A 13838-nucleotide genomic window follows, 5' to 3' on the forward strand; every position below is an offset into this window, starting at 1 on the left:
GTCATTGAAATCGAGCCGGCCGAGTCATTACCGAGTCGGAGTCGATCCTCGGCCGAGTCCGAGTTGTAAAACATTGCTTCGATCCATCTAGTAAATTAGGCTAGATGTTCAAATTTTTGGTGATAACACTGGCAGGGCACAACCTTCTACTCGTAGACGTGGAAGGTCAAATTCGTCATCTTCAGAATCACCGAGTCCACGCAAGTCCCATCGTGGAAATAAGAGAATTTCAAGAAGTCGTAATCCTAAAAGACCTGCAAGAGGAAGTAATCCAATTTCCCAGAGATCTTCACGGCTTTTCAAGTTTTATGGTTTGTCTTGCATTTCAGAATCATCATTCTAGAGATGTGTATTCACTGAACCAGGGAAATTAGAATTCCCCATTGACAACTCTTCATTCCAATGCACGACTCAACATATACCAACGCTCCAATGTTGTAATGCAACACCCTAATGCAAAAACTGTCCTTTGCCAACCAACACTACTCGTAAACTATAGAGTCAAAATTTACTAGCGTCGTTGCAATTGGTGATGTTGAGCAGAAATCTCGATATGGTAGAACAAGAATGAGAACAATCTCTCCCGAGAATTCGACAACACGTGAACAATGCCAGAATTTGTGGGCAGCTTCGGTTCATAGCCTTTTGACGAGGCGATCAACTTCCCTTTCTCTAGTCAGATCCAACTGGTCCACAACGATGAGGAGTTGAACTTTCTGCATGCCATTAATATGAAGAAAGAAGAAAATGGTTTTTACAGACGAAGTTTCTTATTCAAATTCTCAAAAAACTACGAAGCAACTTCTCTTTCATTATATCAACATCGATGTCCTTTGCTTTAATAGATTTGAAGATAATAACAAAGCCCAAAGAATACGCTGCTACCCAAACTGTAACCAAACCGATATGTCAGGCATAGACATTAGGGAGAGCATTACATATTCGAAATCGATTGGGTTGTGTAGCAGGCAATGAATTTAATACAATAGAGGGGTTGATACCAATGTGTAGCAAGCGACAGACTTAATGCAACAGAGGAGCTACAAGGCATAGAAATGCCCCAAAATCCCACATACCAAACCAACACGGCATTCAATGCGTAGAGAATGCCTCCAGTTTTAATCAATGTTGTATTGTGGGTTTCACTGGAATTTAGGTAAAATTTTGACTTTAGTTGAGCAATCAACAAGTGCGCAATTCCAGCGGAGAGTTCTGGTGATGCAACTTAGAATATGAGAAATAATCGTCGCTCTACTCACTAACAGGTTATAATGAGGTGCAGAGACAGGGGACAGATCAGAATATGAGGGAGAACGCCCATTTTTTTGTTATTTTGGGAGAATGGGTAGAGATGGCAGGTTTGAGCAAGGAGTGTTTCTTCTCTCTTTGATGCCGCAGAGAAAACCAGCGGAGGTTACCCAAAGATTACCGAGCTCACATCGCTTTTGTAGGCAGGTTGTATGGAGAGAACCCAGCTCAAATATAACTGACAAAGGTTTTGGAATGGAAAATCTAAGTGGTAGAGGGCCAGGTCTGACCAACCAACTCTGATACGATGGCAAACACATAATATGAAGGATAATCGTTAGATGCATATATTATTCACATGATATACATTTATAATACTTTGGAGTGACTCTTGGATTCATCTTCCAAGGTCTCTTGGACTCCCTTTCACTGTTCAACTTCCTCGCCATAATCCTTAGCGCATTAGGTGTCCAACACTCTTTATCACCAGGCGACTCCAACTCAATTCCAGCTCTATGATATTGAACGACTACACTTACGACCATAACTGTGACCAAGGCTTCTCTAGAAGCTATAGATGGGCTTTGTTCAGATTTTAGTGCATGTGAATGAGTAGGACTGGCTGCGGCTCTTGGTAAGGATGACTTTTGTTGGGGTTTTTGTTTCCGAGACTCCACGTTCTATGTTTAAACGAGGAATTGAGGGGTGATAGCGAATTTATTACCAACCGAGTATTATGTTTTAGATACGAGAAGCTGTCCTCATTTGAACCTAGGAAAGCATCATACTACAAGTCAGGCAAAACCCCACGCTAACAGAAAGTAGAGGGGCGTAGTCTTCACAGTGGTCACATGCCATGTAAACAACCGGGCCACAGCAGACACATGAACTCTAGGATTTCAGAATCTCATTAGTATCATGGCAATCATCTAGACAACATCTTTTAGTCACCCAAGCACACAATTGATCCTTATGCCGATCATAATATACAATTAAAATAGCATCTTCAACACTGCAAGTTTGATACGTGATGATTTCCAACATATCTTGAAACTCTCATGAAAACAGAGTTATAATCAAACATCTCCAGTGAAGTAAGATGTTCTTCATGTCACACGTGTTAGAATGAAAAGCGATAAGCAATAGCCTTTTCTTTCTTTAGAAAAATAAACTAGCATAAATCTATGTTAACACTTAATAAACAAAACAACTATTACAAGTGGGTGGCTTAAAAAGGGTATTACTATGTTAACACTTAGTAAACAAAACGACTATTATAAGTGGCTTCAAAGGGTATTACTTCCCTCTTAGCGATACCATCTTCAAGCTTATGTGTGCAATATTTGAAATTATATGAATTGTCAGAAACTAACCTACAGATTGGTTATAATCAGAGTAATGGTATATATACAGTATGAAACAGACACAAAATTTTCAAGTACATGGCCTCAAAAGAATAGCACTTTTGTGTTAGAGATACCATATACAAGCTTATGTCTGCAGTATTTGAAATCATATGAATTTGTCACAAACTGATCTTTTGGCTATGATCACAGTAATGGTATATTTACATCATGAAACATACAAATTACTGTTTCATTGGTGTTCTATTTGTGCATCAGTTTTCTCCATATCCTTCTTGTTTTTAACCGTGATCCTCTTTCTTGTATCGAAGTCAAGTTCCTCCAGGTCTTCTGCGATTCCTATGTAGCCATACAAGACCCTCTTTTGCTCCTTTGTTTTCTCATCGATCCGTATTAAATCTGGACCCTCATCGTCATGTTCCTGTCCTGTATGTGTGGACTGTATATGTAGCCAATCTTTACGCCCACGCTTATGGTGTTCAAAATATTTGTGTAATCGTTCAGCCTCTTGCAAACCTGCCACAGTGGATGAGAATTTAACTACTAGTATGCCTTTGTGGCCATCTCTTCCATAGAGTGCTTTGGCTTTCCCACTGCCAAACCCAAGTTCTGCAACAAGAAACAGAAACAGAAGACTGTTAGATGATTTATTTACAAATTTGCGAAACAAGTCCTATAGATATCTAGCACATTCACAAGTGGCCAAAGCTTTTAAAGAATAAAAATCAATATACCTGAAACATCCCAAGTAGGAAACAGTAAAAACCTTGGTTGGGAAATATTGCAGTTTTAAAGTGAGTATAACATGAAAATAGGTAGAACCCAGAGATAGTCGACTTCTACCATGTGCAGGTATTTTGAATTCACCACTCCAAAAGCATAAGTTGATAAAAATAAACGATGGATGTTGAACTGAAAGCCTGAATCACTGTTTCATTCATTATATCATGACTTAGTATATACTCATTTTATATATTGACAGCCAATCAATTGGCATTTAGAAATTTGTTGCTAAATTGGCACTTTAAAATCCCCTCTCAACATGATTTGCTTCAAAGCGTGACTTAAAACAAGATTGATTCTTGCAGCCCAGATGTGTAGAAAGAACAGCAGGAAAAATAGGAGAAGAAAACACAACAGAATGACCAAGAGATACGAAACTGAATTTGGATCTGCTTTATTAAACAATGATACACCGTCTACATGAGCATTCGATATTTTATGTCACTAACTACCGTTACATAACTAAACATTCGGTATGTAACTGTTTATTTACAATTTACCTAATTCGTTGTCAAAACTAACAAACTCCACCTTGACAACAATTTTCCCATTCATCATCTTTCCTGCAAGCCAAGAGAAGCTAAACACCACCGCAGCTTCTCTACTGTAACTGGCTTTGTGAATATGTCTGCACAATTTTCTCGTGTATGGACCTTTTTAAGAGCTACTTTTCCGCCATCGATCACATGTCTCAGAAAATGATACCTTACATCAATGTGCTTGGTTCTGCTATGATAGGCAGGGTTTGTAGCCAAGTGAATAGCGCTTTGACTGTCACAAAGTACATTCACTTTCTCTTGCGTCCTTCCAATCTCATCAAGCAAACCCTTTAACCAGATTGCTTCTTTACTGGCATCTGAAGCAGCTATATATTCAGCTTCGGTAGTGGACAATGCAACCGTGTCTTGAAGCTTTGACATCCAACTAATTGCTCCACCTGCAAGAGTAAAGACGTAACCTGTAGTAGATCTTCTTTTGTCCAAATCACCTGCATAGTCAGCATCTACATATCCGCAGACTGATCCTTCACTACCATTAAAGACGATGCAATGATCACTTGTGCCTCTTAGATATCGAAGCACCCATTTCACTGCTTGCCAATGTTCTTTACCTGGATTTGCCATGAACCTGCTGACAACTCCAACTGCATGTGAAATGTCAGGTCTTGTAGATACCATCGCATACATTAAGTTGCCTACAGCATTTGCATATGGTACATGAGACATATACTGCTTTTCTTCATCAGCTCTAGGACTCAAAACCGAAGAAAGCTTACAATGGGAAGCTAAAGGAACATTAACAGGTTTCACATTATTCATAGAGAACTTTTCAAGTACCTTCTCCACATACTTCTGCTGTGACAACCAAAGCTTACCATTTTTCTTGTCTCTGTGTATCTCCATGCCCAAGATATGTTTTGTTGCTCCAAGATCCTTCATATCAAACGTCCTAGAGAGTTGAGCCTTTAACCTATTGATCTCTTCCATGCTTTTGCTCGCAATAAGCATATCGTCAACATACAAAGCTAAGATAATGAATAAGCCATTGAAACTTTTGAAGTACACACAATGATCATACTCACTTCTTATAAAGTTCTGGCTCACCATGAAGGAATCAAACTTCTTGTACCATTGTCTGGGAGACTGCCTCAGACCATACAATGATTTCCTGAGCTTGCAAACTAATCTTTTGCTGCGACCTCGTACAAAACCTTCTGGTTGTTCCATATATATCTCTTCATTCAAATCACCATGTAGAAAAGTTGTTTTAACATCTAACTGTTCTAACTCAAGATTAAGCAACGCAGTTAGTGCCAACACAGTACGTATAGAAACAAGTTTTACAACTGGAGAAAAAATCTCATGAAAGTCTATACCTTCAACCTGAGAATACCCTTTTGCTACGAGTCGCGCCTTATACCTTTCAATACTACCATCAACTTTCCGTTTCAGCTTGAAGACCCATTTACATCCAACAACACTTCTCCCTTCAGGAAGCTCTACAAGATCCCAGGTATTGTTTTTGGCTAAGGAGTCCATTTCTTCTTCCATAGCCATTTTCCATTTCTCTCTATCTGTACCATCTACTGCTTCCTGATAACAAGAAGGTTCCCCATCTTCAGTAACCAAAGCAACAGATGAAGCAGAATCTTCATACCTTTTGGGAGTTTTCCTTTCCCTTGTAGACCTTCTCAGAGCGACTGGTTGCTGAACTGGTTCAGAAACTTGCACTGGTTCAGAAGCTTCAACGGCTTCCTTTGTGTCTTCAACACCTTTGTCTCCAGAAGTCTCTCCTTCCTTTCGACTGTCACCGAAAGATCTAGCCTCCAACTGAACTCGTTGACTCGGCGATACCTGTTCCTGTTCAATTCTTTCAACATTTGATTTTAACAAAGAGGATTCATCAAATGTTACATCTCTACTAATGACTTCTTCCGCAATGTAGGATCCCACAACCTATATCCTTTCACTGCATAGTCATACCCAACAAAGACATAACATTTCGACTTTGGATCTAATTTTGAACGCTGATTTTTCGGAATAAGAGAATAAGCATCACAGCCAAATATCCTCAAATGAGAATAGTCACAAGACTGACCTGTCCAAACTTCTTCAGGAATTTTACAATCAATTGCTACTGAGTTAACGAAATAACAAGCAGTAGATACTGCTTCTGCCCACAACTCCTTTTGCAAGTTAGCATTGCTGATCATGCTTCTGGCTCTTTCCATAAGAGTCTGATTCATACGCTCAGCAACACCATTTCGCTGAGGAGTATAAACAGCAGTTTTGTGTCTAACAATGCCCTCATCCTTACAGTATTGTTCAAATTCAACAGAAGTGAACTCACCACCATTGTCAGTTCTTAGACATTTAATAGATTTGCCTGTTCTTTTCTCTACCATTACTTTAAATTGTTTAAAGACATTTAATACATCAGCTTTCCTTTTTAGCATATAGACCCAAACTCTACGAGAGTAATCATCAATGAACGTTAAAAAATACAATGCACCTCCATACGACACAACAGGGGAAGGCCCCCACAGATCAGAATGAATGTAGTCCAAAACATCTTTACTATTATGATCGCCAACTTTAAATCTCTGTTTACACTGATTTCCATACACACAATGTTTACAGAAATCTAAATTCAAGGATTTTAGACCGGGAAGAGATTTACGTTTCATCAGTATATGAAGACCTTTCTCGCTCATATGACCCAAACGCTGATGCCACAGACGAGTACCTGCTTCTTCCTTTTCTGACGCAACCGCTGCTTCACCGACCTGAGTACTTCCTTTTAACCTATAAAGATTTCCGACCTTTTCTGCCTTCATAACCATAAGGGCACCTTTGAAGACTTTCAAGACGCCATCCTGACCTGTAAACTTATAACCATCTGAATCCAACACTCCCAAAGAGATTAAATTTTTCTTCAAATCACGTACATGTCTAACACTAGTTAATGTTCTAACTGTGTTATCATACATCTTAATCCTGATATCTCCCATCCCAACAGTCTGACATGACATATTGTTACCCATAAACACAGAACTACCATTTACATTTTCATACGAAGTAAACCAATTTCTATGTGGGCACATGTGATGCGAAGCACCAAAGTCTAACAGCCAGCTATCAAAACTCTGAGAGACATTACATTCAGGTGAAGTTTCATCTATCATACACAATTCTTCAGCAGATAAAATTTCGTCTACCATACTTGAATCAGCCTGATTCGCTTCGTTCTTCGGGTTTTCGGATTCCTTCCGTTTCCAACAGTCCTTCTTCAAGTGTCCAACTTTACCGCAGTTCCAACATTTTGCCTTACACTTCTTGCCCTTCGATTTCGACCTAGAAGACCCCCTTGGTTTTTCCCCTCTTTCCTTTGAGCGTCCTCTAGCGACCATGGCTTCTGATGCAGCTGTCTCAGTGCTGGATTTCCTTCGTACTTCTTCATACAAAAGAGCTCCCACGACTGATTCAAACTTCAAAGAATCAGCAGAGCTGAAACTGATTGAAGTTACGAAGTGATCCCATGATTCAGGCAGAGAACACAGCAAGGTTATGGCTTTATCTTCTTCCTGTATCTTGACTTCCATATCGGTTAATTGACAAATTAGTGTATTAAAAACATTCAAATGTTCTGCAACGTTTGAACCTTCTTTCATTCGAAGACTGTATAACTGTCGTTTTAGATAAATTCTGTTGGTTAATGATTTTGTCATATAGAGGTTTTCAAGTTTTTCCCACAATCCTGACGCCGTAGTCTCTTCAACAATGTTGAAGAGAACTTCATCCGCTAGGCATAACCGGATGGTACTGAGAGCTCGGGCATCCAAGTCCTCCCAGTCTGAAGTAGTCATGGTTGCAGGTTTCTTAGTTACCCCATCCAATGCCTTGTTGCACAAGCAGATCCTTAACCTTCAGTTTCCAAAGAGCAAAATTGCTCTTTCCGGTGAATTTCTCCACCTCGAATCTTGCATTTGACATCTTGGCCATTTTTCCTCCTTCCTAGGGTTTCAGTCTTTCTAGGGTTTTTGCCTTTTTTTTTAAATAATCTTAGCCTCTGGTGATTTAAACAAACAATGAAACCCTTCCTGAACCCTTTCTTTTCCTCCAACTTGTATAAAAAACCACCACTTTTTTAAAAAACTTGATTTGATTTCAATATTTCAATCTGCTGTTTTGTTTCAAAACAAAATTTCTGCTGAAAATAAAAAACGTTCTGGAAATTTTAATAAATACCCGGGTTCAACAGGCAACAGCAGCTTGATGGGGTTCCTCTTCACGTGGCTCTGGCTTTGCACACAGGCAAGTCACTCTTGCGCAGATCTGGCAGCACTTCTGGCTGCAACTGTGGCAGCGAACACGCCTCCTCCTTCTTCCTCGACCAACGAATCTGGTTCTGCTCGACGGGGGCAGTGAGCAGCTTCCAAGCTTCTGGACGCAGAGATGAGTGTCCACCCTCAAGCACGCAATGTGCAGTTCTTTCACGCAGATGGCAGCGTAGAAACACGCTGGCAGCTCCAAGCTTCTGGACGCAGAGATGGGAAGCATGCTGGCGGAAACACGCTGGTTCTTCAACGGCTCAAAGAAAACCTATCTGCAGTTCTTTCACGCAGATGGCAGCGTAGAAACATGCTGGCAGCTCCAAGCTTCTGGACGCAGAGATGGGAAACACGCTAGCAGCTTCCAAGCTTCTGGCTGGTTCTTCAACGCAGAGGATTTGTTTCTCAGCCGTCAACGCACAGCCTTCAACGCACATTCACGCAAGGTCTTCACGTCCTCAGCGCAGGTTCTTCTCAGCGTCTCAGCGCAGGTCACACAGTCTCAGCGCAGGTTCTTCTCAGCGCCTTCACGCCCAAGCGATCGGCCCTCGAGCTCCGATACCAATTGTAGAAAGAACAGCAGGAAAAATAGGAGAAGAAAACACAACAGAATGACCAAGAGATACGAAACTGAATTTGGATCTGCTTTATTAACAATGATACACCGTCTACATGAGCATTCGATATTTTATGTCACTAACTACCATTACATAACTAAACATTCGGTACGTAACTGTTTATTTACAATTTACCTAATTCGTTGTCAAAACTAACAAGATGGTTTCCCAAAAATTTGCAGTTCGAATGATATGTGCTGATAATGCTTCCAGGGCCTTCTGTTGTTTTGATAAAATCATTAAAATGTATTTGATATATGCAAGTTGAAAATTTAGTTACTTTTGCATATCCATCCATCAAAGCGATATATTCAGACAACGGGGTTTGATATGCTTAATGAAGGTTGTACTTCCTTTCCCTCTAGGTTTGTATATTTAAGTGTTCTTAGGATGAGACATCAATGTAATGTAGAGCTACCACTTATCAAAATAATAGAGAAAGATGGATAACTAGGTTTGTCATATAGTTATGAACTAAAGTTGTGGTAGTACATGAGAACGGCCATGGAATATTCCATAAATAAAATATCATAGGAAAAAGGTAATAAATGTTAGAGAGAAAAAAAAAAGACTTCCCAACATTACCACTAGCTACACTTCATTACACGTAGAGTAGAGTAAATTATTGTGTAACAAAATCTCACCATACCAATATGCCATTATAATAATGGCATGTAATATATGACTTAGATAGCAACCATATGTTAAAGAGAATCCACAAGGCTTTTCATTGATACCACCTATCATATCATACTTGTGTTGATTTTTAATGTACCTTGGACAAGTGGTTTCCCGTGGGTTAGTCTCTACCTAGGGAAAAGTGTCTAAAATAAATTTTTTCCTAAGTGTGACTTTATAAAGTGAAAGTGACTTTATAAGTTGTAAAGTCAATGTTAAATTATAAAATAAAAAGTGACTTTATAAGTTGTAAAGTCAATGTTAAATTATAAAGTGAAAAGTGACTTTAGACATAAAGTACAATGTAGGTACTTTATTTAATGGATGAGTTAAAAAACAAAAAGTGAGAATTAAATGCACATTTATTCTCATCCCTTGATTTAAATGAATCTGAGCCATTAGATCTTAGGGTTGCCCAAAATTCATTTAGGGAAACAAAAGGAGGAAAAGAAAAGAGAGATTGCATTCATTCTTCATGAGCAAATTGGAAAAAGGAGGTTGAGAGCTAGAGAGAAGTTCTAAAGGAGAAATTTGTCACAACAAGCTGAAGGAGTGATTTTTGGGCAAAGCGGGCATGGAAATCAAGGCATAGAAGACAACAGAAGGTACAGTACGAACAGCATTGAATGTTGTGAGTTGCACGCCGTTCAAGAGAAGTTTTTGAAAAAAAAATCGTACAGTCCGTACAACAATACGGAAATCAGTATAATTCGTACAGAGTCCATACAGTACAGTCCGTACAATCGTATCCATACAATACATATTTTCAGTTTCAAGTGGCGCGCGGAAATCAAGGCAAAGTGGGCACAGTTTTCAAGGAGTTTTGGGCTAAAGAGATAAGTTGTATTTCGCTGTTTTGTTTTGTCTACGAATGTCTTTTTCCTGAACTTGAAAGATAAATAAATTTGAAGAGCTCTCTAACAGGTTTTTCTGGAGAAGATTGAAGGGGTTTTCCCTGGGTCTAGGTTGGCCAAAAATCTGTGTGTATTTTTATGTCTGTTGTTGGTCTGGTTATGTCCATATTTATTTTCAACATGTGTTGACAGTCCCATGTGTTTGAATCTAAAAATTTCATTTCCAGAATTCTATATGTTGAATGTATGTTTATGGGAAAAGGCATTTCACTGAATGGGAGTGATAAGGTGAAATTAAAACCGAGTTGGGATTGCAGGAAACTTTTTTTTGTCATCAAATTTCAACAACTTGCACCCCAAGGCCAACTTTTGGGTTGGCAAATATTTTGGTGTAAGTAATATTTCATAAATGCCTCTCGTTTCGTAATTGCATAGTCACATATTGATATTTTGTGTTCTGTAATGCCCCCTATTAACTAATTGCCCAAGGGAGGACGGAATAGCCTATCCAACCCCGTAGGCTATAGTCTCTTCACAAGGGGGAAACACATTATGAAGTATCCAATGTTTTGGAGCAACATTGAGTAAATTTTGGGGTAGTTTGGCCAAAAAAACCAGAATTGGGGGCTACACTTGTAACCCCTCACATTAGATTAAGGAGGAAAGACCCCGTGAGGAATCTATAAAAAAGAGAGAGATAAGATCATTTTTCTCATGATTGATTTGGATTGGAATATCTTTGTTTTTCTTGAGCTAAGGCTATGAGGGTTTTAAGGTCCCTTTGACTAGTTTTGGTGGAGGTGATCCCGCCCTAGCTAGATTTCCTTTCCTCTGTTCTGTTACAGTGTGATCTCTTGGAATAACTCAGAGCTGATCTGGCTAGAAGAAATCCTCTGTGATTGGTCAATAAGCTCTGTCTGGAATAGCGAAAGTCTGCCCAGTGGTTTTGAATGAAAAATTGCCTGAGGCTGTAGTGCCTCTGTGACTCTCTTTGAGGCACCGAATGCAAATTGAGGCTAACGAGGCCCTTATCTAGACAGCAAAGCCACTTTTATTGTATACCGAGTCTCTGGTCAAGTAGTGAAGGTAAAATACATGCAAATAGAGAACAAACTTGGGGCTCGCTCACTTTCTGAGGTCACTGTTAAGAAAAGTGAAGTTAACCAAGGCAGACCTGAGGCCAGTTACTACTCCCCAAGGACAGCGGCCTCAAATTCATTCCCCTCTTGGGCTGTAGGTAATTCATTCCCTTCTTGGGCTGCAGTTACCTACAGCAACAGATCGAATCTCTCTAAGGACCAATTTGGGTCTAGGCTACCTACAGTCAGCCCTACTCCTGGAATCGTATTACAGCAAAGTATTACATAGGCATATGGTGAACTGTTGAAGCTCAAATCCCCGTGGCAAACACTTTCACAGCCCAACACAGGCAAGGCAAAAAGGGGCCACTCCCACTGCAGTGGTAGTCGTGGAACTGGTCAGGGCTACCACAAGATCCTTAACAGTAAATGAGTTGGAGGCAGCACAGTTAGTGATTCGTTAATAGTATAGTGGCAATAGAACTGAATAATGTTAGTATGAGTTACAGTTGAATGCTGTTTACTAAAATATTGACATTACAATCAAAATTACTCTAGTGGATTCATGATTGAATAGTCCTACTGTTCATTAGGCGGTCAGCCCTAACTTACTGTGGTTTGTGAAGAACCATATTGTTGTTGAAAGTCTTTATATTATTCATGCGTACCCACTGTTATATGAATAGATGAATGTGCACGGTTGTATAATCCTTTCTAACTTGTTGAAACCCTGGTCAAAAATAAAACCCTAAGGGCAAAAATCCCCTTGGAACATTACATGTTCAAATTCGATCACAACGAATTTGAAAAAAAAAATAATGAAGAAAAAAATGGCTTAAATTTGGCATTAAATTTGATAAAGTGTGTGCATATATATATATATATATATGTGTGTGTGTGTGTGTGTGTGTGAGATAGATTTATCAATTCGATTTAGTCTAGGCCATTGAGAAATGTTTGTTATTCTCTCTCTATAAATTCAATTCCCATAAATGATATGTTGAACTCTTCATAAATATATTATTGACAAAAATTTGAACCCCAAATACTATCCTCAGTGTATTGAGGAAGTGCTAAGTATCTTTACCTCAAAAATGCTTAACGTGTAAGAAAAAATTCTTAATAATATAATGATGAATTTAACATTTTTAATATACCCAGTTTTGTATATTCTATATACATCCATTTAGAAAGTTATAAGGAAATTTTTGAATATATATATATAAAAGATGAAGTTCACTTTTCTCTCTCATGCACAGATATATATATATATCATAACACAACATGAAATTTAAAATCATGTCGCTAGGTTCTCAGCCTTCACCATGTAAGTCGTGTCATCCCTCCTTCGGCTCCAATCAATCTGTGACCACATAATCATGTTTTGACTTTAACATTGCCCTGTATTAATAGTGTTTACCATCCTCCAGCGTATAAGTGTATGCACATCGGAATCATTGAGTTTGTTGGTTTTTGCAAGGATGTGGGAAAACAGAAAAGACGATTCCGCCTTCCAAAATCTATAAGTCAGTCCTCTGAGATTTACAGGCTATGATACAGCAACGATCTCGTTAGTCATGGCCGAATTTCATTAATTGTTCAACTAATTTTAAGAGAGACTTTGAGATTCACCTATTTTTGAATTTCAAGATTAGGATTAAGCAAACCCAACATGTGAAATTATTCACAACTACTGGAATTTTTCGGAAATGACTTTTGATGCAATCTGAGAAATCATCCCTCTCAAATCTATTTCCAATGAACCATCAACCTTAGAAGTGGTTTTGAAGCATATATTAAGATAGTATACATTTCATTTCCATTCAACCAATCACACAAGCCAAATCTATTTCCAATGAATTATCAACCTTAGAAGTGGTTTTGAAGCATATATTAAGATGGTATATATTTCATTTCCATTCAACCAATCACACAAGGCGACCCAAGAAAATAAACACAAACCAATTGTATCTCAAGGGGACAATACAAAGAAAAAAACAGATCTGAAAATGACATATTACAATAGATTTATTATGTAAGGACTGAACTAATTTAAAGAACCATTTCTGAAACTATAAAAATTGACTGAACTGTAAATATTGTAAAGGAGTTTTATAGAGCTATCTATCCTGAACAGAGTATGAAACTTTAATAAAAATTCTGTTCTAAATTTATACAAAACTTCATATAACTAATTGACTGATTCGATGATAAGTACTTACTTGGTCTGCTGCGGATGTCTGCTGCAGATGAAGATGTTTCAGGACTTCTCCAGTTTGCTCCCGTTTACCAAAAGACCGAAACCACCCAGCCAAACTGAGCAGAACCTTGCTACTCAGTCCAGTAAGCTTCTCAGTTGAAGCAAACTGTTCCCCCGTGCCCAG

At 38.7% G+C, this 13838-nt stretch overlaps 1 protein-coding gene across 1 annotated transcript in view; it reads right to left on the minus strand.

The window, feature by feature from the left end:
• Positions 1–2524: 2524 nt before the first annotated feature.
• The window catches only part of LOC149152595 (uncharacterized), a 135281-nt gene continuing 123967 nt past the window's right edge, over positions 2525–13838 (minus strand). The window contains exon 4 of the mRNA XM_089443536.1: positions 2525–3221. Coding sequence (XP_089299662.1) covers positions 2845–3221 — 377 coding nt within the window. The 3' untranslated portion in view covers positions 2525–2844. The remainder of the gene's footprint in view (positions 3222–13838) is intronic.

The sequence above is a fragment of the Pinus tabuliformis genome, chromosome 9 (assembly GCF_031772625.1).
Source record: "Pinus tabuliformis cultivar Carrire ecotype Pingquan chromosome 9, CPIR1, whole genome shotgun sequence".
Lineage (NCBI taxonomy): Eukaryota > Viridiplantae > Streptophyta > Pinopsida > Pinales > Pinaceae > Pinus > Pinus tabuliformis.